The sequence below is a fragment of the Bos indicus x Bos taurus genome, chromosome 25 (assembly GCF_003369695.1).
Source record: "Bos indicus x Bos taurus breed Angus x Brahman F1 hybrid chromosome 25, Bos_hybrid_MaternalHap_v2.0, whole genome shotgun sequence".
NCBI lineage: Eukaryota > Metazoa > Chordata > Mammalia > Artiodactyla > Bovidae > Bos > Bos indicus x Bos taurus.
In genome coordinates, this window is record NC_040100.1 from 40,902,953 (window position 1) to 40,923,320 (window position 20,368).

The window sequence follows — 20,368 nt, forward strand, 5'->3', positions numbered from 1 at the left end:
CACCCGACTCATGTGGGGCTGCAGGGTGGCCAGCTAAACCTGTGTTTCTCACAGGCACCCCCAACTTGTGGCCTGTGTTAAGGCTTGTGTCCTGCTTCATGGGGCTCTAGGGGCCTGGCCAGAGGGCCACAGGGGTGGGCTCCCAGGGCGTGTGGGCTGCCCGGGCAGGGGTCTGAGCTTGCCCATGCCGCCTGCCCACAGAACAGTACCTGCCGGACGAGCCGGAGCCCTTCCTGGCTGCCTACCTGCACTCAGAGCCCCGGCCTAACGAGTACAACTGCTCAGCCAGCAAGAAGATCAGCCTGGAGGCCCTGGCGGGTGGCGACCACAGGCCCTACACCTTCTTCATCGCCCCGGGGTGCGGTGCGCAGCGGCCTCGGCGGGTGGGCTCCCCGTGGTGGGAGCGGCGGGGCGGGGCCGGGTGGGGCGGGGCCTGGCCGTGACACGCCCCCCTCCAGGTCCCGCGACTTGGGCGCGAGCTACCACCTGAACCTGAGCAGCCACTTCCGCTGGTCGGCGCTGGCGGTGTCCGTGGGCCTGTACACGTCGCTCTGCCAGTACTTCAGCGAGGAGCACATGGCATGGCGCTCGGAGGGGCTGGTGCCCCTGGAGGAGACCTCGCCCCGCGAGGCCGTCTGTCTCACCCGCCACCTCACCGCCTTCGGTGCCAGCCTCTTCGTGCCCGCCAGCCGCATTGAGTTCACCTTCCCCGTGAGTGGCGCCGCGCCCGCACGGAAGGGGGCCCAGTGCCGTGGTGCGCGGCCTCGGGGCTGACGGGCCTGTCTCCCCAGGAGCCGGCCTCCGGCATCAACCACGTCGTCCTGCTGACCTGCGCCGTGTGCCTGCTGACCTACGCAGTCATGGCCGTGATCCTGCGTAAGCTGGACCAGCTGGACGTCCGCCGGGTCCGCGCCATCCCGTTCTGCGGGAAGGGGGGCCGCTTCAAGTACGAGATCCTGGTCAAGACTGGCTGGGGCCGGGGCTCAGGTGAGGGGCTTCCGGCGGGGCAGGTTCACACACAGTGGCCTGTGGGCATGCAGTCCCACTGGCATGCACAGGTGGGCAGGATCAGCCAGGCCATCGACCGTGTGGTGGTTTAGTCGCTAAGTGGCCCCATGGACTGTAGCCTGCTAGGCTCCTCTGTCCATGGGATTCTCCAGGCGAGAATACTGGAGTGGGTTGCCATTCCCTTCTCCTGGGGATCTTCCCGACCCAGGGATCGACCCGGGTCTCCTACATTGCAGGCGTATTCTTTACTGACTGAGCCAGCAGGGAAGCCCACCTATCGGTATGGGAGGTGATTACTAAACGGTAGCAGGTCATCCGGGTGAAATGTTGTGAATTTCACAATGTCTCTAGCTCTCTGACCATTAGTTATAGCCATCAGAGAAGCAGGTTGGCATGGGGTCAGTACTGCGCGACATACATGTTGGACGCTGAGATCAGGCATCTTGTTTCTTTGTGGGAAACTGAGCAAGTAGTCTCAGCGGTGTTCCCATCAGTGAGCGCCGCCTTAGGGGCGTCCTTGTGTTTCGGCCAGAGGTCATTTTACTGCGCACATTGTCCACGCTCCTGCTGTGAAGCACCTCTGAGAGCTCGTCTCATGTGAAGAAGCGTTTGCCATATTGGTTGCTCCGCGGTGTCTTCATCCTTTTTGTTGCAACCAGTGTCCTTGCTCATGTCGGCCACTCGTTGCCACTGGCGGCGTTTTTAGGGCCTGGGGCGGCGGCAGGAGCTGCACAGTTGGCTAGGTCTTCAGTTACGCGTTTGCCTTTAATTTAAAGTGCACTTTTTTGGTACCAGTTTTCATCTCTTTGCTGTGCTTTCGTCTTTATCACCGAGTCCCCTCTCTTGTTAGGAAAGTGTTTATTTTCTTAAATTTTTATGTGTTTATCCTGAAGCTGCCCCAGGTCTTGGTTGCTGTGTGGGCTTTCTCTAGTGGCGTGGGTGCTCCTCTCTGGCTGCAGAGCACAGGCTCCCGGCACTGACTCAACGCTGCAGCTCGCGGGCTCTCGAGCCTGGGCTTCGTCACTGAGGCGCCGGGCCGAGTTGTCGCACCGCATGTGGAATCTTCCAGGACCAGGGATCGAACTTGTGCCCCCTTCATTGCAAGGCAGATTTTTACCAATGGACTGCCAAGGAAGTCCGGGGAAATTTTCATTTCTGAAGTGTGTTTCTGTTCCCTTCTGTGACATTCATTAAATGTCGTGTGGGTTTATCGTGGCCGACACGGGGGCGAGACCACGTGCGCCTGGTGGTTTGTGTGAGACAGGTGCGCAGGGACTGGTCAGCAGCAGGCTCTAGAAGGGGTGGTGTCACCAGTCAGCACCAGCATATGGGTCTCTTATTCGCGCAGCAGACTGCAGGCTGGCAGCCATGCTTCTGTCCCATGTGGTCACTCGCAGTTAATGCTCCACCGCCACCGGGGCCGTTTATGGAACAGTTTGAGGGCCTGAGATCGGGCCGTGCCTGTTGAAGGGAGATCAACAGGCAGACGTGCCGGGGTCAGCATCCGTGGACAGAAACCCAGAGTTGCGCCCCTGTCCGCCTGTGCTCCAGGGACCACGGCTCACGTGGGCATCATGCTGTATGGGGCAGATGGCCGCAGTGGCCACCGACACCTGGATGGGGATGGAGCCTTCCAGCGCAACAGCCTGGACGTCTTCCAGATTGCCACCCCGCACAGCCTGGGCCGCCTGTGGAAGATCCGTGTGTGGCACGACAACAAAGGTGGGGCCCACTGCCTGCCCTGCACACCCACAGCCCGCCGGCCCTGACTGCCCACTGCCCGCCCTGCCCTGTCTGCCCCACCTGCCTACCACCCACTGGCCCTGACCGACTGCCTACCGCCCACTGGCCCTGACTGCCCACCGGCCCTGACCACCTGCCTGCTCTCACAGGGCTGAGCCCCGCCTGGTTCCTGCAGCACGTCATCGTCCGGGACCTGCAGAGTGCCCGCAGCACCTTCTTCCTGGTCAACGACTGGCTGTCGGTGGAGATGGAGGCCAACGGGGGCCTGGTGGAGAAGGAGGTGCTTGCTGCAAGTAAGACCCCTCCTGGCAGCTGCAGCGAAACAAACCAATGCCTGGCCTGGGGTCTCCTGAAGCCCGCCTGTCCCCCTCAGGCGACGCGGCGCTGTGGCGGTTCCAGCGCCTCCTGGTGGCCGAGCTGCAGCGCGGCTTCTTCGACAAGCACGTCTGGCTCTCCATGTGGGACCGGCCACCTCGGAGCCGCTTCACGCGCGTGCAGCGCGCCACGTGCTGCGTCCTCCTCGTCGGCCTCTTCCTGGGTGCTAATGCCGTGTGGTACGGGGCTGTGGGGGACAGCGCCCACAGGTGCGTGCTGCGGCGCCCACCCGCCTGCCTTGGCACCCCCCACCACCACCGCCCCTCAAGCCAGCCCATGTGTCCTCTCCCGCAGCCAGGGCCCTGTGTCCAGCCTGGCCCCACTGAGCCTGGACACCGTCGCTGTTGGCCTGGTGTCCAGCCTGGTCGTCTACCCAGTCTACCTGGCCATCCTGTTCCTCTTCCGCATGTCCCGGAGCAAGGTGGGTGCGTGGGGCTCCTGAGCATGGCCGGGCTGTCCAGGGGGGCCAGAAGGGGTCAGCACCTAGAACACGTCAAAGTCAGGCATGAACAGGCCCTGTGAGCTGCCGATGCCCGTACCTCAGATCACTGAGCAGGCAGGGACGGGCTCCCTGGATGACAGGCCGCAGGTTCTGAGAAAAACCAACCCGAGGACAAAGTCTGAGCAGACCCCGGGCCAGCGCGGCAGTGGGAGGTCACTTAAAACCTCCAAGAACAGCCCAGGTGGCCTCACTGGTGAGTCTCCCGAGCGGTCACGGAAAGAGCAGCACCAGTCCCACATGGGCTCGATAAAACCTGACGGGCGCCTCCTGACTCTTCCCTGAGGCCAGAGCCAGACAGAGACCTCACGCAGCGCTCAGCAAAGGCTACACGCCTCGGCCAGCAGTCTGGTAGGGTCGTCCTTGTCTCTGTGTGGCCATCCACGGTTACGCTGATTCAAGTTAGATACAACTCCAGCTTCTGGGTCACAGGAGTCACTCCTGGCGCTCCATGTTGGCGGCACGTGGCAAGTGGCTCCTATGATGGAGTCTGTAGGTGTAGAGCGCACGTGTGGTTCTAGAAGGTTCTCAGGACAGCACTGCTGCAGACTCTGCTTGCCGGGGCGGGCACGCCTCCCCAAATGGGGCCCCAAGTTGTGTCCCGCTTACACCTGCCTCTCCCGCAGGTGGCAGGGGGCCCAAGCCCCACCCCCGCAGGCCCGCAGGCACTGGATGTGGACAGCTGCCTGGACTCGTCCATGCTGGACAGCTCCATGCTCGCCTTCCCGGGACTCGGTGGCGAGGTGCGGGCTCCCCGGGGCCTGCCCGGGTGGGGCTGCGGCCTGGGCACTCTGGGATCAGGCTCTATATCTTTCTCAACAGGCGTTTGCTGGACAAATGAAACAGGACTTATTTCTGGAGGATTCTAAAAGGTGGGGTCCCTAAAGAAAGCATGAGCTGTTTCCTGTGTGGGTCAGATGTGCCTCGCGAGGGTTGCGTTGTGTGTCCTCATCCATGTCGTGGGCGTCGCGTGTTCTCGTCCGTGACGTGGGTGTCGTGTGTCCTTGTCCATGTCGTGGGCGTCACATGTCCTCCTCCACGTGTTGTGTGGGTCACTTGTCCTCTTCCATGTGTCCTGTGGCTTACATGTTCTCCTCCGTGTGTCATGTGGGTCACATGTACTCATCCGTGTGTTACACGCCTGTCCTGGGAGCATTTGCTTAGAGCCTTGTGACAGGACTTGGGTTGGGTGTGTGTGCAATCATGTGCCCGGGCACCCCTTGCTGACTGTTGCCTGCAGCCTGGTGTGCTGGCCATCCAGCGAAGGCACCCTCAGCTGGCCAGACTTGCTGAGTGACCCGTCTGTCATGGGCAGTGCCCTGCAGCGGCTGGCTCGGGGCCGGATGGGCCTCACGCCAGGCCCAGAGGAGGACAGTCTCTCCCTGGTCAGCCCTTCCTCGCCCGCCAAGTATTTCTCCGCTTCAGGTGCGCGGGGTAGGGAGGCACTGCCCGGGCCCCCAGGAGGGCTCTGGGCTGACCTGTCCTGCCCCCTACAGATGAGAACCTGATCCGGCAGATCCTGGCTGAAGGGGCCGGCAGCCTGGCCCCCACCCAGGACACGCAGGGAGAAACGGACCTGCTTGCTGGCCTGTGAGTGCCGGGTTCCAGGGGCAGTGGTGGGGAGGTGCAGTGCTGTGGGGCAACAGCTGCTGGAACGGTGGCAGGAAGGACGGGCGTTGGTCCCAGTACTGTGAGGCGAGCACCCCCGAGCAGCCAGCAGGCCCGGCACCCTCTGCCTGGCCTGGGGTGGCGTCCTCTTTCCACAGAGGCCAGAGGGGGCTGGTTGTGCCCCTGAGCAGTATGCCGCTGACGGGCGAGTACCTCCATCTTGCCTCAGGTGCAGTGCCCCTGGCGAGAAGACCCAGCCTGCGATGCTGCGGAGCCTGGGGGACACGAGGCTGCCCAGCCCAGGCCTGACGTGGGAACAGCCCCCGCCAGCCAGGCTCCCCAGGACAGGTGCGCGCCCAAGTCCCAGGACAGCCTCCCGCTCTTCTGAGCTGCTGCTGACCCATCTGTCTGCCTTCCTAGGGCTGGTGGAGGGTCTGCGGAAGCGGCTGCTGCCAGCCTGGTGTGCGCCCCTGGCCCACGGGCTCAGCCTGCTCCTGGTGGCCGTGGCCATGGGCGTGTCAGGGTGGGTCGGCGCCAGCTTCCCCCCCAGCGTGTCTGTCATGTGGCTCCTCTCAAGCGGCTCCAGCTTCCTGGCCTCGTTCCTCTGCTGGGAGCCGCTCAAGGTGAGAAGGGTGCAGGGGGCCACCCCGCCAGCCTCTGGCTGCCATGGGCCCCTCTGATGCCAGCCCTGGCCCAGGTCCTGCTGGAGGCGCTGTACTTCGCCCTGGTGGCCAAGCGGCTGCACCCTGATGAAGATGACACCCTAGTGGAGAGCCCGGCCGTGACACCCGTGAGCGAGCGTGTGCCCCGCGTGCGGCCGCCCCACGGCTTTGCGCTCTTCCTGGCGAAGGAGGAAGCCCGGAAGGTCAAGAGGCTGCACAGGATGCTGCGGGTGAGCTCGGGCCCCATGCTGGCGCGTGGCCTCCCTTCCTGGCCTCCTGGCACAGGCAGCACCTTCCAGAAGGGCCCACCTTTCTCAAAAACCTCAATGCGCCCTCCTCCTGAGCACAGAAGGCCTTTCTGCGGGTGGCCTAGAGCTCTGCGGGCTCCGCCCCTCCTGTGACCTTCTCCTGCCCAGCCTCGTGGGGCCCTGGTGTGGCTTCTTGGCCTTTGCAGACCATGTGTGCCCACAGGCCTGGCTCTCAGCACCAGCCTCTCTGGCTTTGGGCACTTTGCTGCCCAGTGTGTGAAAGCCACGCTCTGTCACAGGCTGCACCCATGGGGCGCCAGACTGGGTTTGGCTGACCCCAGGGCCATCCCTGCCCCCCAGGGCCTCCTGGTTTACATGTTCTTCCTGCTGGTGACACTGCTGGCCAACTACGGGGATACCTCGTGCCACAACCATGCCTACCGCCTGCAGAGCGCCATCAAGCAGGAGCTGGACAGCCAGGCCTTCCTGGCCATCACCCGGTACGGACGCCCTGTGTGCAGGCACAGGTCTGTCCTCCGGGCCAGGGTGGTGCTTATGCCAGCCAGGGTCCACCTCAACCCTGCCCTTGGTGCAGTGCAGCCCCTCGGGGGTGTTGGGAAGCGTCTCGATCCATTTCTGGTCATCAGAACTGGAGTGGGTGCTGCTGGCCATGGGGAGAGGACACAGGACAGGCCCAGCACAGCTTCACCAGCCCTGAGTGTCAGGAAGCCCAGGCCGTGCCTCCTCCTGTGGGCAGCACTGGCCGCCTCCCACTGACCCGGCCAGGACTGGTAGCAGTGTGCCCTGGGCCTCTCACCCCGGGGGGGCCGGGCTGTGAGGGACGGCCATGTGACCGACTCTGGGTCTGGGGTGGGCAGGTCTGACGAGTTTTGGCCGTGGATGTCCCACGTTCTGCTCCCCTACATCCACGGGAACCAGTCCAGGCCGGAGCTGGGGCCCCCACGGCTGCGGCAGGTGCGGCTGCAGGAAGGTGAGTAGCTGAGGGGCGCCCTGGCACTTAGCCTAACTTGTTTCCAAAGGGAAGCCTTTGCCGGAGTCTGGATCCAACACCCCCAGCTGGGTGACGGCCTGCCTGGGTCTCCTGATGTGCAGACAGTGACACCTACTTCCTGGGGTGCTGGGCGGGTTCAGTGAGCCCTGCCGAGCTTGGCCCGGAGGCTGGTGAACAGGCAGGGCCCTGAACCCTCTGCTTTCAGCGCTCTGCCCGCAACCGCCTGGCTCCAGGAACCCTGCGTGCTCAGCTGCCTCGAGTGGCTTCAGCACCAGTGACTATGGTGTTGGCTGGGGGAGTGCTGCTCTAAACAGCTCTGAGATCTGGGCCTACTCGGCGCCAGACCTGCTGGGGTGAGCCTGGAGGGCGGCCGGGGTGCCGGGGGCAGGGACAGCCCTTCAGAGGAGCTTGCTGGGGCACGGGCGCTGACGTCGCCCCTCCCTGCAGCGTGTGGTCCTGGGGCTCCTGTGCCGTGTACGACAGCGGGGGCTACGTGCAGGAGCTGGGTCCCAGCCTGGAGGAGAGCCGTGCACAGCTGGGCTTCCTGCAGCTGCACAACTGGATCGACAACAGGTGGGCCCCGCGCTCGGCCCCTCCGCCCACTCCCTGCACGCGCCGCCCCGTCCCCACGACACCTGCTGCCCGAACCCCTTTGGAGAGCACCGGCCTCTCCCAGCGCTGCCCCCTCCGACTCCTGGCCCCTGCCCGTGCCCTCCGCGCAGAAGCCGCGCCGTGTTTGTGGAACTGACGCGCTACAGCCCAGCCGTGGGGCTGCACGCCGCCGTCACGCTGCGCCTGGAGTTCCCGGCTGCCGGACACGCAGTGGCAGCGCTTAGCGTCCGCCCGTTCGCGCTGCGGCGGCTCAGCGCTGGCCTCTCGCTGCCGCTGCTCACCTCGGTAGGCCCCGCCCCGCCCTCCTTCCATGGACCTGACCCCGCCCTCCAGGGCCCGCCCCAGGGCCGTGGCCCCGCCCTCCACGGGCCTGACCCCGCCTCGGCTCCGCCCCGCCCCACCAGGTGAGCCTGCTCCTGTTCGCGGTGTACTTCTCGGTGGCCGAGGTGCGTGCCTGGCGCAGGGAGGGGCGCGCGCGCGCCACACGGGCTGGGACCTGGGCGCGGTGGCTGCTGGTGGTGCTGACGGCAGCCGCGGCGCTGGTGCGTTTGGCCCAGCTGGGCGCCGCCGACCGCCAGTGGACCCGCTTCCTGCGCCGCCGCCCGCGCCGCTTCACCAGCTTCGAACAGGTGGCTCAACTGAGCGCCGTGGCTCGCGGCCTGACCGCCTCGCTGCTCTTCCTGCTCTTGGTCAAGGTGAGGGCTGAACCGGTGGGGCGGGGCGGACAGCGTTGGCAGGGTTAGTCGGCTGACGCCCTGTGTTCGCAGGCCGCCCAGCAGCTGCGCTTTGTGCGCCAGTGGTCGGTTTTCGGGAAGACACTGTGCCGGGCGCTGCCGGAGCTCGCGGGGGCAGCCTTAGGCCTGGTGGTACTCGCCGCAGCCTACGCGCAGCTTGCTGTCCTGGTAGGTCCGGTGGGGGGCGCCGTGGGAAGGCGGCTGATCCCGGGCCCGCCCCTCACTCGTTTCCCCTCCCCCGCAGTTGGTTTCCTCCTGTGTGGACTCGCTTCGGAGCGCTGCCCAGGCCCTCCTGGTGCTGTGCCCCGGGACCGGGGTTCCTGCCCTGTGCCCTGCGGAGTCCTGGCGCCTGTCCCCCATGCTGTGCACGGGGCTCTGGGCTCTGCGTCTGTGGGGGGCCCTGAGGCTGGGGTCTGTTCTTCTGCGGTGGCGGTACCACACTCTGCGTGGGGAGCTATACCGCCCTGCCTGGGAGCCGCAGGACTACGAGATGGTGGAGCTGTTCCTGCGCCGCCTGCGCCTCTGGATGGGCTTCAGCAAGGTCAAGGAGGTGGGTACGGCCCAGGGGGGGAGAGGGACGCACCCTGGGCCCAGCAGAGCCCAGGGCGCAGCCGGACTGACCGAGCCCCTGTGCCGCCCCCAGTTCCGCCACAAAGTCCGCTTTGAAGGGATGGAGCCGCTGCCCTCCCGCTCATCCCGGGGCTCCAAGGCTTCTCCAGACGTGCCCCCACCCAGCGGGGGCTCTGATGCCTCCCGCCCCTCCACCTCCTCCAGCCAGCTGGAGGGGCTGAGCTTGGGCCTGGGCCGGCCGGGGCCTCGAGAGCTGGAGCCCGAGCCCTCCCGCCTCCATGCTGTGTTTGAGGCCCTACTCACCCAGTTTGATCGGCTCAACCAGGCCACAGAGGACGTCTATCAGCTGGAGCGGCGGCTGCAGTGCCTGCACGGCCGCAGGAGCAGTGCGCCCTTGGCCTCCCAGCCCCCCAGCCCCTCCCCAGGCCTGCGGCCCGTCCTGCCCAGCCGCCTTGCCCGGGCCAGTCGAGGCATCGGCCTGTCTACAGGCCCCAGCAGAGCATCACTGCGGGCCAAAAACAAGATCCACCCCAGCAGCTCTTAGTGCCAGGGCCTCTGGGCTCCCCTCTCCCCAGGGCGCGCCCGTGGCTCCCCTCTGGCCCCTCGGAGCCAGAGCAGACACCGCTCAGTATTATCACCTTCTGCCACCCTCAGTCGCGGGCCAGGCAGAACAGCTGCACGCAGGTCCCCAGAGAGCAGGCAGGCTCTCTGTGGGCTTCAGCACTTTACAGAGGCCACGTGGCCAGCTCGGACCCAGGGTCCCCTCCCACTCCTGTGGGAGGACACAGCAGTGCTGGATGAGTGCCCGGCCTCAGACGCTATTTATTTCCCGAGTCCTCAGGTACAGCGGGCTGTGCCCGGCCCCCTCCTGGCTGATGTCTCCCCTGCCAAGGCCCCAGGCTCTGGGGAGGGGCCCGCACTCCTGTCGTCCTCCCCTAAGTTATTACCTCCTCCGTCCCTGCTCAGTGCACTCGCCTCCAGCTGCCGCCGTGTGTCTGTTGTAATTTATGTGGGGTTAAAATGTATATATTTTTGTACGTCGCTTTATTTTTCAATACAGCCAAGGGATCTGGTGGCTGAAGCAGCCTGTGCCCACTGTCACCCACATTGAAGGGGAGCTGGGACCGCCAGAGCTGTCCTTTTCTCCCCAGACACCTGCCCACCCAGCTGGAGGAGCAGCAGCTGCTTCTCAGATCCATGTCTGGCCTTGGCAGGTGCTGGGCAGAAAAGGCTTTTGGAGGGGAACCCCTCCCCCCCCCCCAGGCCGGCCTTGCCACCACCATGGCCTTAGCCTCCTGTCTAGGCCTGCTGGTGTCGGGTCTGGGTGAGGGCTGGGACCCTAGAGCTGGTAGGGGTAAGATCTCTGCCCGGGGGCTGGCTCCCGGGCCGGGGGAGGTGAGCATGACCACATACACATGTGAGGCTGTCTCAAGGGCAAGGCCCCAGCAGCAGCCTGGCAGGCCCCGTCCCCACTCCACTGGGCATGGCCGAAGCTACAGCCTAGATCCCACCCCCTAACAGACGAAGTCAAATAAACGAGTTGACTGACTGCTCCGTGTCTGTGTCCACTCTGGGGTCTGTGTCTGAGTGCACAGGCCTGGGCCACACCAGCGCTTTATTTGCACAGATAAATGTCACCCAGCGCCACGGGGGCAGGGAGGGTCTGGCAGCACAGCTGCTCAAACAGCTGGAACAGCCCAGGATATGTCCGAGTCAGAGAAGCCCCACGGGTCCGAGTACCCACCCTGCACAGCCTCACACGAACTCAGTGAAGTCGTCCACAGAGGAGACCAGGCGTTTCCGCTGGCCCGTCTCATAGGTGGGCGTGGACTCGGCCGGGGCCTGTGCCGGAGCCTTGGCATGACCAGGAGGGTGTGTCTGCATCAGGGGCAGGCTGGCGCTTGAGTAGTGGGCTTCCTCACGGATCTGGGGGCGGGGGTGGGGCAGGCTTCAGCAGCAAGTCCAGAGGGGGTGGCACACGCTCCTCAGACTGGCCACCCCATCTCTGTGGGGCAACCCCCCGCAGCCCAGCCTCCTACCCGCTGGCGCAGCCGCTTGATGTGGCGGAGCCTGGCAATCCACTTGGAGGGATAAATGTCGGTGGGATTGGAGCGGCTATGGTGCACCTGCGAGGCCATCTGGGGTGGGGCAGGCAGCACGGTGAGCCCTGCGTGGGGGCAGCTGCGGGCCTGACCCCCACCTCCCGGGGCCAACTCTGCTCACATTGGCGTGCAGGGCCATCTGGCGGGCCACGAAGGGCAGGTTTCGGTCAGACACGATCTTGGCCATGCTGGTATCCACAAGGCCCTCCATGTCTGGGGAGACGGCGCTCGTGTGGGGCTCAGCCCTGGAGCCTCTCCCTGCCCCCCTGCCCCCGCCCCGCCTCACCTTTCCTGCACTGCAGAGACACCAGGTTGCACTCGTAGTCCAGGGGCGTGATAATCACGTGGACGAAGTTGAATTGGCCCTGCTCACACGAGAGCAGGGTCACCGTGGTGCTGAGGGCCACTTTCTGCGACCCCCTCCACGCTCAGCCCAGGGCCCAGACCTGCACCTGCCGCCCCGAGGCCCCCAGGCACACCTTGATGGTGCCCAACTTGAAGTCCTCGCCAGAGTCGTTGTAGACGATGGACACGAAGTCGTTGCCCAGGTGGCGCTTCTTGTCACAGCGGTGCTTGTCCACGTCCTTGGTGGGCATCAGGGTGGCGATGTGGAAGACAGCTGTGGGGCGGGCAGAGCTGAGCAGGGCGGGCCAGGTGGGGGCTCCCGAGGAACGGGCCAGTGGACAGGGAGGGCGCACCTTGCATGATGTCGTCGTGCCAGCAGTAGGTGAACTGGCCATCCTCGCCGCACACGTCCAGGCCGCCCAGGTACACCTTGTCCGGCTGGCAGTCCTTGAGCTCGATGAGCTTGCCCAGCCCCGTGAGGAACTCTGTGTACCTGTAGGAGCCATGCTCGTTGGACAGGATGGCGAGCTCGCTGTTGCTCTGTGGGGAGATAAAGGCACGCTAACACCAGCTCCCAGGCCACCCCCAGCCGCCCCCCGTCTCAGGCCCACAGGACCCCGAGGGCCTGATGCTGCTGGGGGGCAGGGGCAGGCTGACTAGTGTGCCTTGGCACAACCCCCATTCTGCCATTCACCTGACCGAGGCAATGCAGATTCACACCCACTGCCCAGGGTATCACCTCCCCCTCAACCCCCGGCCCCGCCGCTCCCAATCTGCCACTGACCTGGGCCAACTCTGTCCTCAGAAAAACCCAGAGTCCTTGGCTGCCCATCCCCCTTCGAGCTGGCCCTTGGCCCACGGCAGCCAGGGCGCTTCTGAGACTCAGGTCGAGTCGATGCAAACCCTGCGCTGGGAACTGCCCGCCTCGAGGGGTGCCACCACGCCCCTCATCACGTCCTGTCCCCTTGCCACCCCTGCCCGGCACTCCTCTGCGAGTCCTCACTTCCTCCACATCTCCGTTCAGAGTCACCTCCCTGGGGTCAGTGACAACCCACCCCCCAAGTGCTCTGTGCTCACACCCAGCTTGTCAATCTCACTCCTGAGTTCCGGAAGGAAGGGAGCTCCATGAACACCTGACATTAGCGGCTCCTCCAGAACCCAGCTCTGCGGAGGACAAGAATCCCACCCCCAGCAGGGTGGCCACCCTCTCTGCCCAGCACCCAGGCCGCCCCTGCCAGCCCGGAAGCCTCACCTGGCCTTCTCCCACGTACAGGACCGCGATCTTGTGCGTGTCGTACGACGGGATCTGATCAAGGAGCTGCACTGATCGTTCGAAAGACTGTAGCCATAAACCCCAGTCTGAGCCCAGGGCAGAAAAGTCCCCTCCTCCAGCCCTGCCCAGCCAGTCGCTGTCCGGGAGAGGCCTCTCCTCTCGCCGGCCTCCGGGAGCTGGGCTGCAGCCCCCGCTGCCCAGCTGGGGACTCAGCCCACTGTGCTCCTGCAGCCGGGCTCCAGGGGGCCCTGCGGGGGAGAGAGGACCCACCTACCTCGTTAGGCAAAAGGATTGGCTTGTTGGACTCGTCACCAAAGAACGGTGAGTGGTAGAGCTGCAGGAACACGAAGCTGCGGTGGGGAGAAGACAGGTGAAGTCTCGGCCAGCAATCACAGCCCAAGGGTGAGGGGCCCAGAGTGCGGTCACCGAGGAGCCTGGTCTCTGTGGCCAGCCTACCCTGCCTAGGCCCCGCCGGCCCCAGGCCCCCACGGGAGCACCAGGAGGGCAGGGCTCACCTGGGGTTGATGCCTGGCACCTTCTCGGTGTTGGAGGTCCCTGCTCGGTTCTTGAAGGCATCCCTCTCCACCCTCTTGCCCCTGCGTGACGGGGCCGAATCCGAGATGGTGTAGCCTCGGGGCCGCAGCCCGCTGGGGGAGCGAGGACAGCTGGAAGGCAGGGGGCCCTCTGGCTGGGCAGGGCCCCGACCCCGGCGTTCCTCACCCGGGGCTGACCAGGCGGCACCTTCCCCGTCCAGGATCCCTGACTGCGACCGGGCCTTGGCCTCGGGGCTCAGCCGGCCAACCTCAGCCTTGTCCCCGGGGTCCCCCAGGATGTCCTGCAGGGTCTGCAGTTCAGGCGACGAGCTGGACTTGCTCAGGGGCTGAGAGGGCTGGAAGGCGAGGTCCACGGAGGCCCGGGAGCCCTCCGAGACCGCCCGCTCGATGGGGATGCCCCCAGGAGGCAACTCCTCGGCATGGAATGACTTCTCCTCCTGGCTGGAGGTGGAAGATGACTGGGAAGAATGGATCCAAAAGAAACGCTCACCAGGAGGCACCGCAGAGCCCACCCAGGTTTACCTGGAGAAATAAGGCCCCACCCATCCCCAGCCAGGGCCTCAGAGCGGCCAGCACGGAGCTAGTGGTTCCCCTTCCCCGAAAGCACTTCCCGTGCCCTTCGCTCAGCAGTGGAGCCAAGGCCCCAGGCTACAGGATGCTGGCATGGAGGGGCTAAAACCCCGGGCGGACCACCGCGGGGGACCTCAGGCTGCCCCACAACAGGGACATGCACAGGGATGGGAGAGCAGCGGAAGTGCAAAGCAAACCAGCCTACGGTGGCTCAGCCCCGCCGTACCCCCAGCAGGGGGTGACAGCACCTACAGGCCCCTCAGGTGGCTCCCCCGCCTGCACTCACCCTGCTGAAAGCGTCGCTGCGCCCACAGCGCCCGTCGGAGCCCAGTGTCGCCTCAAAATCTTCCAACTCGGGAGGCTCTGCAGACAAACCAGCCTCACCTGGACCTCCCTCCTCCAGGACCACCGCAGAATCTGGAAGGACACAGATGTGCTGCTGGGTGCGGCCCGTCCAGGACTCACATGGCCTCTGGGCACCGGGTTTCCCCATGAGAGGGCACAGCGGCTCCCCAGCAGGGCCTGGCCCAAGGCTCTCCTCCCCGGGGCTCTGAGCCACCCCCTCCCATGGAGCCGGCTGGAGAGGGACATTGAGTGCCCTGACACAGGGGTCTGTCTCTTCATGGACTCCCAGGGGTCAAGATGGGGGGCACCTGGCCCCTTGGAGTGCCCACCTGAGCATTCCAGCATCCACAGAAGCTGCCCCAGTAGCTCCCCCGGGGAGCTCCCCCGGCAAGGCAGGTGGGCAAGGGCAGACAGGACCCCTGTGCAGAAGCCCCTGCCTGAGTCAGGCCCCGGCCCAGAGGAGGGGCCTCGACCAGCCCTCAGGAGCCGGGAGAATTCTGAGCTCCTCCCTGCCAGGCCCAAGGGAGAGACCAGTGAGGGACCCCGTGTGCACACGGGCTCTGAAGTGTCCTGAAGGGTGGAGGCTCGCCTGCTGAGTCCATACCGACCCAGAGCCGGGCAGCTAAGGAGGGAGCATGACCCCAAAGCCAGGTTTCCTGTGCCAGCACTAGGGCGAGGGGCTGAGGAGAAGCGACTGAGTCAGCGCAGCCCCGCACTGCGCAGTGTGTCAGCCGCCTCGAGAAGCCCTGCCGTGCCCGCCCCGAGCCAGTCCTACCCATGTGGGGGACTGGGGCAGCTGGAGCACCTGGCCAGCCACACCCTCCGGCCAGGGCCTGGGAGCAACGGGCTGGAAGCCAGCCTGCGGGGCCCTCGGGCAGCCCGTGTGTACGGCAGACACACCCAATTTGTGGGCTCACAAGGCCCGTCAGCACCAGAGCCAGGGCAGTGCAGCTCTGTCCTCTGCCGGTCTCTGGGGTGCAGTCATCCAGGTCACCCCCTCAAGCTGAAGACAGGGCTGGGAGAGCCCGACAGGCTTGGGAACAGAACTCAGGCACAGAGGGCACAAGGCAGTGGGGGTTCCCGCTGACAAAGCACAGGCATCCTGCACCGACGTCCTCGTGCGAGTCGGGGATGGCTCCCTGAGGCGACGAGAGGCTCAGACGGGGTCAGGGAGGGGTGAGCGGAGGAGGGACGATGACACAGCATCTACAAGGCAGAGCGGCGCTCTGCAGCAAACACCGCTTTCCTTAAAGAGCGTACGAATACCTGCCCAGGAAATGCTCCTGTGCAGCTTTCCTTGGCACCTGGACTGGCACAGGGAGGAGAAAGAGGCCACTGCAAGGGAAACCGTGAGCGGCCCGTCAGCAGGAGGAAGGCCACGCACAGCCGAGCAGAGAGGACAGGCACCGCCGGTCCTGCAAGGACCCGAGCCTGGAGAGAGAGAGGGGCGGCCAGCAGCCGGCGCACACGCCAGCGCTCCCAGCTGCTCAGGTGCACGCCGGGGACAGGAGCGCGCCTCTCTTCACGAGCGGTCACCCGGCCGCAGGGAAGCAGGGAGGAGGGCGGCGCAGGCGCAGACGGGCGCAGGCGAGCTTGGCACGTCCACACCCACACCCCAGCAGCAGCGCGGCCGTCTCCAGGACCCTGAGCGCCGGGTACCCGAGAAGGGTGCAGAGCAAGGCCTGTGTCCACCCCACGAGCAGGGCCAGCTGAGGAGGCCTCGAGCCACCGATTCACGGCACATCTCCAAAGGAGGGTCCCCCAGGAGCAGGCCCCGCTCTCAAGCACCAGGTCTGCAGACCAGTGTGCCCCACGTGCAGCCGGCCTCCTCAGCGCCCAAGGCTGGCAGAGCCAAGACGGCCCAGGACCCCACGCGGCCATCCGCCCTCAGACGGGGCACACAGGCGGGTGGGGGCCAGCGCTCACCTGTGTTGGAGCGTGGGGGCGGGGATGGCTTGGCTGAGCCGGCCGCCGGCACCGACAGCGACTTGTACAGGGCTGTGTCGCGGCGCTCCTTGAAGCGCTCGGCGGCCATGAGGGCATTGGACAGCTCCTGCAGCGGCATGCTGTTGATGTCCGAGGAGAAGGGGCTGAGCGGGTTCTCCAGGCTCATCAGCCAGCTGGTGTTCCCTGTGGGGCGGGCTCAGGGCTCAGCATAGCACCCCCAGCAGCCCTGCCCTCCGCCCGCCCTGGGCAGCCCCGGCTGCACCCTGCTCTGCTCTGACCAGGGTCCGTACAACAAAGGACGACTAAGACACAGAGGGATGACCTTGTAAGGAGCCAGCAAGAAGACAGCCACAGGAGAAACAAGCCCTGTCCACAATCCTGACGCTCGGCTCCCGGGCTCGCGGGCCAGGAGGCAGGAGATCTTGTGGTTATAGCCGCCCGGCCGGCAGGGCTTTGCTGTGGCAGCCTGAGCAGACCAGCTGCCGCCCAGCCCTCACGTCCACCCCTGGGGACTCAGCTCAAGGTGATCTCCCGACTGGCCGCCACCAGCTCCGTAGCGTCCGGAGCGTTTGCGTCACTGTGCACACCACGTGCTGACAGCAGCCCAGGCCGGCCGAGCACGGGCCCACCCCTGGGTACCTGTGGGCCTGCGGACCAGGATCTCTGCCCAGCCCTGGGTCAGCAGGGGCACGTAAGCGGCCAGGTTTGTCTTCTCCTTCTGTGCTGGGAGCGGGCTGCCAGCTGAGGCCTTCTCGGGCTGGCTGGCTGGAGCGGTCTGGGAGCCCGGGGACGTGGGGCTGCTGGGGAAGTAGCAGGCTGGAGCGTCCAAGGCACCCACGCGAAGGCCATGGCCCCCTGAGGAGGAGAGGGGAGGGCTGGCTACCACCACCGCTTGGCCCAACAGGCCTGGCTGCTCCAGCGGGGGCCCAGGCTGCCAAACTCCGAGCCGGGGCCAAGGCAGCACAGCCCTCCCCAGGCACGGCCCTCAGACAGTGTCGAGTTGGCTTGGTAGACCCAGGGCAGCAGGCAGGGGCCCAGAACCTGCGGCTCAGACCATGGCTCATTTAAATGACAGCAGAGAAAGCCCCGGGGGTGGGCTGGGCTGATGGCTCACAGCTGCGCAGAAGCAGCGCCCCCTCCTCGCCTGGTGGGGAGGGCTTGCAGACAGCACAAGTTCCTCAGAGCCCGGGCCAGGTCTGAACAGACTGCCCTGCCCCGCAGCTCCCGGGCCTTTCTTGGCCTTGCAAAGGCCCTGGGGGGGGGGGGAGGCGGGGCAGGGCAGGGGCTCACCGGACATGGAGCGGACCCGGTCCCGGGCTCCGTGGTACACCTGCTGCCCAGCTTGGGACTCCAGCTTGGCGGGTGCCTCCTTTGTCTGTCTCACATGCATGCTGGGGTCAGAGCTGAGGACAGAGGGTCCCCAGAGTGTGACTGAGGTAGTTCATGGGCTCAGGTGATCTGACACTCTCATGCAGGTGTGGGCTCAGGATAGAGACCACAGAGAGGCAGAAAGCAGTGGTCACCTCAACTCCGGGCCACCCTGCAGCTCTCCAGAGTCCAGGCCTAGCAGTGACCGGGTCCCGGTCCCCACGCTTGTCGTCACGGTGACAAGCTTGTTCCCAACCAGCCAGGTTTTGGTCCTGCCACCAGCCAGGAGGAACTCTCCCACGGGGGACCTGAAAGCACAGAGTCAGTCAACACCTCACTGGGTGGGAGCCCTGGACGGACAAGGCGCCCCCATATCACTCCTGCGGCTGCTCAGACTGGATGCAGTCACAGAAGAGCACAGCCCTGCCCTGTCCCGGAGCCGACTCGCACCTCTTGGGGACCGCCGTGAAGTTGGAGAACACATATCTGGCCATCATGTCCAGACACGTCTCTGTGAGCTCCAGGTGGAGGTTTTTCAAGTTGTCGTCGGCCTGGGCCATCGAGTTCTCGTCTGCAGACCCCAAGCTGGCGCTCGTGAGAGAGGTCTGGATCCTGCTGGAAGAGGATCCATGGCAAGGTCAGGTGCCGGCAGGGGCCTAGCCGTCTACCACCGGGGCCAAAGCTCAAGGCATGCAGGTGCGGAGAGGGCCGCGCTCAGAAAGACCCCGCAGGGCACATGGCCCATAGAACCACAGCTTGGCAAAGAGTGGACACACCGCCCTGGGGGGCGGGCAGACAGGGGCTCATGGAGAGACCCAGGCCGGCTCGTCAGAGCAGAGTCCTCGGAGACGGGGAGAGAGGCTGGCCCCTCACCGAAGCACAGGAGAATTAGGTGACCCCTTTGTGGCAGAACAGTGGAGTCATGCAGAGACGTGGAGACCACAGGACACAGACAGATTGCATTCTGCCCCCGGGCCCTCCCATGGAGGACGGGCAGGGTCTGGGTCCTGTGTAAGGCACTGCATTCACCCCCACACTTGGCCGCCGAACCCCGCCCCGTGACCAGGAGGAGGGGTGTGTGCAGGTCTCACTCCAATACAAATTTCACGCCCCCGTGGCTGAGTTTTGCTTATGGTAAGTAAGTTATTGAAAACAGCTGAGAGGGGAGCCTCCCTGACGACTACCCAGCCCCGATTCCCATCCAGGTCAAACCCCACTCAGGGAAGCCAGGCTCAGGCTGGGGCCTGAGCCAGGCATCAGTGAGGGGCTGGGTCCCTGAGCTGTGGGATGCTGAGGCCTAAGGGGCCTTCCACGTGAGAAGACGGTGTAGCCTGGCCCATGGGCATGAAGCGGTGAACCCCACCCCTCAAGAGCTCCAAGACACAGCAGGGGAAGTGACGAGGCCGCACCCCTGGGGAGGTCAGGCCTTCCATGCCCAGCCCCTTGCAGGCTGGCCCCTGGCCCACTGTCCTACACAGAAGCCCCCGTTCCCTCTCACCTGCCACAGAAAGCAGACCTTTCCCAGAGGAAAAACTCAAGAAGAAAGCCCACTCAAGAGAACGTGAGAGAAAAGCCAAACCCTGGAGAGTGTGTCCTCAGGTGACCGGCATGGGTGTGGCTTTAGTTTGCAAAAGCCCCCTGACCTCCGGGACAGGCCTGTGGGCACTGCCACTGGACACCAGCTGCCTCACAAGGGTCACCCCGCTTCGGGCCCCCAGGCCGGCCTCTGAGGATGCCGTGCAGCTAGCCCACGCTAGTCCGAGGCCGGGCGACAGAATGCAACCTTTCCAGCCCTCTCCACCAGGCTTCCCACCGCAGAGCCCCGGCCACATGGCCCAAGGGCTGCCAGGCGGGCTCTCCTCAACTCTGGCTGGGGAGGGCATGGGCAGGTGACGAGGTCATGCAAGCAGCCCCATGCACAACCACCCGGGTGCTCCCGCCTGGCAGCGCCACTCACGGGCCCAGCTCCAGGGTCCGAGCCCCCCGCCCGACAGAGCCCACTACCTGCGGACCACATGTTCAGACACACTGATGCTGCGGCACCGGAAGGCATCGGCTGCAGAGCTCTCCTTGAGTTCTTTCACGGGTGGAGAGTTATTCAAGCCTTGTTTGGGGGGTCTGGCTATCCTCAAACTACCAGGTGAGGAAGGAAGGCCCAAGCCCCAGAGAGCCCAGCTCCCGGCAGGGAGGACAAGCCATTGGAGGGATGAGGAGGAAAGGTCACAGGCCACAGGGTCAGGATGGAGAGCCCGCGGGTGAGATGAACAAAAAACCATGCCAGAGGCCAGTTAGCAGGGGGAGAAACAGAAAACAAAAACGCATGAAAATACATCGTGTAAACATGACGGCGAAAAAGTAAGGTTTCACGCATGATACTAAAACAAAGAACATTGGTGCAAATTAAACATGTGTGGATCGCACCGCACGGCAGATTCCAGGCTGTGCTGACCAGGTGTCCCGCCCCCCTGCTCAGGACCAGCTGCTGGGGCCCTGAGGGGCACAGCTCCAGAAAAGGCCAGTTCTAACTCCAGGCCCAGCCCCAGCCGTTGGGACCCTGAGAGAACAGCCTCTGACTCAGGTCACACTGACTTCTGGAAAATGCCGTATTCCCACCAGGGAGAGCCAGGAAAGCTGGACGGGAAGGGGGGTGGGACGGGGGGCAGCCGTTCAAATGGAATGCAAAACAAGAACACGAGGCCTAGCACGGCTCTTCTCAGATTTGGCGAAAGCAGCTGAGGTGAAGAGCGTGTCCCCGGTTGGCAGTGGGCTGGGAGAGAGCTTGGGGGAGCAGGC

General features: G+C 65.1%; 2 protein-coding genes across 16 annotated transcripts in view; one reads left to right on the top strand and one right to left on the bottom strand.

Moving 5' to 3' along the window:
* The window catches only part of PKD1 (polycystin 1, transient receptor potential channel interacting), a 39,428-nt gene extending 28,808 nt beyond the window's left edge, over positions 1 to 10,620 (top strand). The window contains exons 24-46 of one of the 2 annotated variants that reach the window (XM_027528240.1): positions 202 to 358; positions 459 to 711; positions 792 to 987; positions 2,560 to 2,730; positions 2,901 to 3,044; positions 3,125 to 3,335; positions 3,421 to 3,547; positions 4,252 to 4,368; positions 4,448 to 4,497; positions 4,866 to 5,050; positions 5,122 to 5,215; positions 5,463 to 5,581; positions 5,654 to 5,856; positions 5,931 to 6,125; positions 6,504 to 6,643; positions 7,022 to 7,134; positions 7,361 to 7,508; positions 7,603 to 7,728; positions 7,878 to 8,052; positions 8,172 to 8,462; positions 8,535 to 8,669; positions 8,746 to 9,051; positions 9,145 to 10,620. In XM_027528240.1, the coding sequence (XP_027384041.1) occupies positions 202 to 358; positions 459 to 711; positions 792 to 987; positions 2,560 to 2,730; positions 2,901 to 3,044; positions 3,125 to 3,335; positions 3,421 to 3,547; positions 4,252 to 4,368; positions 4,448 to 4,497; positions 4,866 to 5,050; positions 5,122 to 5,215; positions 5,463 to 5,581; positions 5,654 to 5,856; positions 5,931 to 6,125; positions 6,504 to 6,643; positions 7,022 to 7,134; positions 7,361 to 7,508; positions 7,603 to 7,728; positions 7,878 to 8,052; positions 8,172 to 8,462; positions 8,535 to 8,669; positions 8,746 to 9,051; positions 9,145 to 9,615 (4,127 nt within the window). In that variant the 3' untranslated portion in view covers positions 9,616 to 10,620. The remainder of the gene's footprint in view (positions 1 to 201; positions 359 to 458; positions 712 to 791; positions 988 to 2,559; positions 2,731 to 2,900; positions 3,045 to 3,124; positions 3,336 to 3,420; positions 3,548 to 4,251; positions 4,369 to 4,447; positions 4,498 to 4,865; positions 5,051 to 5,121; positions 5,216 to 5,462; positions 5,582 to 5,653; positions 5,857 to 5,930; positions 6,126 to 6,503; positions 6,644 to 7,021; positions 7,135 to 7,360; positions 7,509 to 7,602; positions 7,729 to 7,877; positions 8,053 to 8,171; positions 8,463 to 8,534; positions 8,670 to 8,745; positions 9,052 to 9,144) is intronic. The other variant, XM_027528241.1, reaches the window with a different exon arrangement.
* Positions 10,099 to 20,368, bottom strand: part of TSC2 (TSC complex subunit 2) — a 31,626-nt gene continuing 21,356 nt past the window's right edge. For 3 of the 14 annotated variants that reach the window (XM_027528254.1, XM_027528242.1, XM_027528255.1), the window contains 17 exons: positions 19,580 to 19,708; positions 18,026 to 18,190; positions 17,731 to 17,883; positions 17,498 to 17,610; positions 16,847 to 17,062; positions 16,187 to 16,390; positions 15,527 to 15,595; positions 14,202 to 14,332; positions 13,307 to 13,803; positions 13,066 to 13,141; positions 12,771 to 12,857; positions 11,872 to 12,058; positions 11,653 to 11,792; positions 11,460 to 11,538; positions 11,295 to 11,386; positions 11,111 to 11,209; positions 10,099 to 10,997 (listed from right to left, as the gene is read on the bottom strand). In XM_027528254.1, the coding sequence (XP_027384055.1) occupies positions 10,827 to 10,997; positions 11,111 to 11,209; positions 11,295 to 11,386; positions 11,460 to 11,538; positions 11,653 to 11,792; positions 11,872 to 12,058; positions 12,771 to 12,857; positions 13,066 to 13,141; positions 13,307 to 13,803; positions 14,202 to 14,332; positions 15,527 to 15,595; positions 16,187 to 16,390; positions 16,847 to 17,062; positions 17,498 to 17,610; positions 17,731 to 17,883; positions 18,026 to 18,190; positions 19,580 to 19,708 (2,608 nt within the window). In that variant the 3' untranslated portion in view covers positions 10,099 to 10,826. The remainder of the gene's footprint in view (positions 10,998 to 11,110; positions 11,210 to 11,294; positions 11,387 to 11,459; positions 11,539 to 11,652; positions 11,793 to 11,871; positions 12,059 to 12,770; positions 12,858 to 13,065; positions 13,142 to 13,306; positions 13,804 to 14,201; positions 14,333 to 15,526; positions 15,596 to 16,186; positions 16,391 to 16,846; positions 17,063 to 17,497; positions 17,611 to 17,730; positions 17,884 to 18,025; positions 18,191 to 19,579; positions 19,709 to 20,368) is intronic. The other 11 variants (XM_027528245.1, XM_027528252.1, XM_027528244.1 and 8 more) reach the window with 7 other exon arrangements.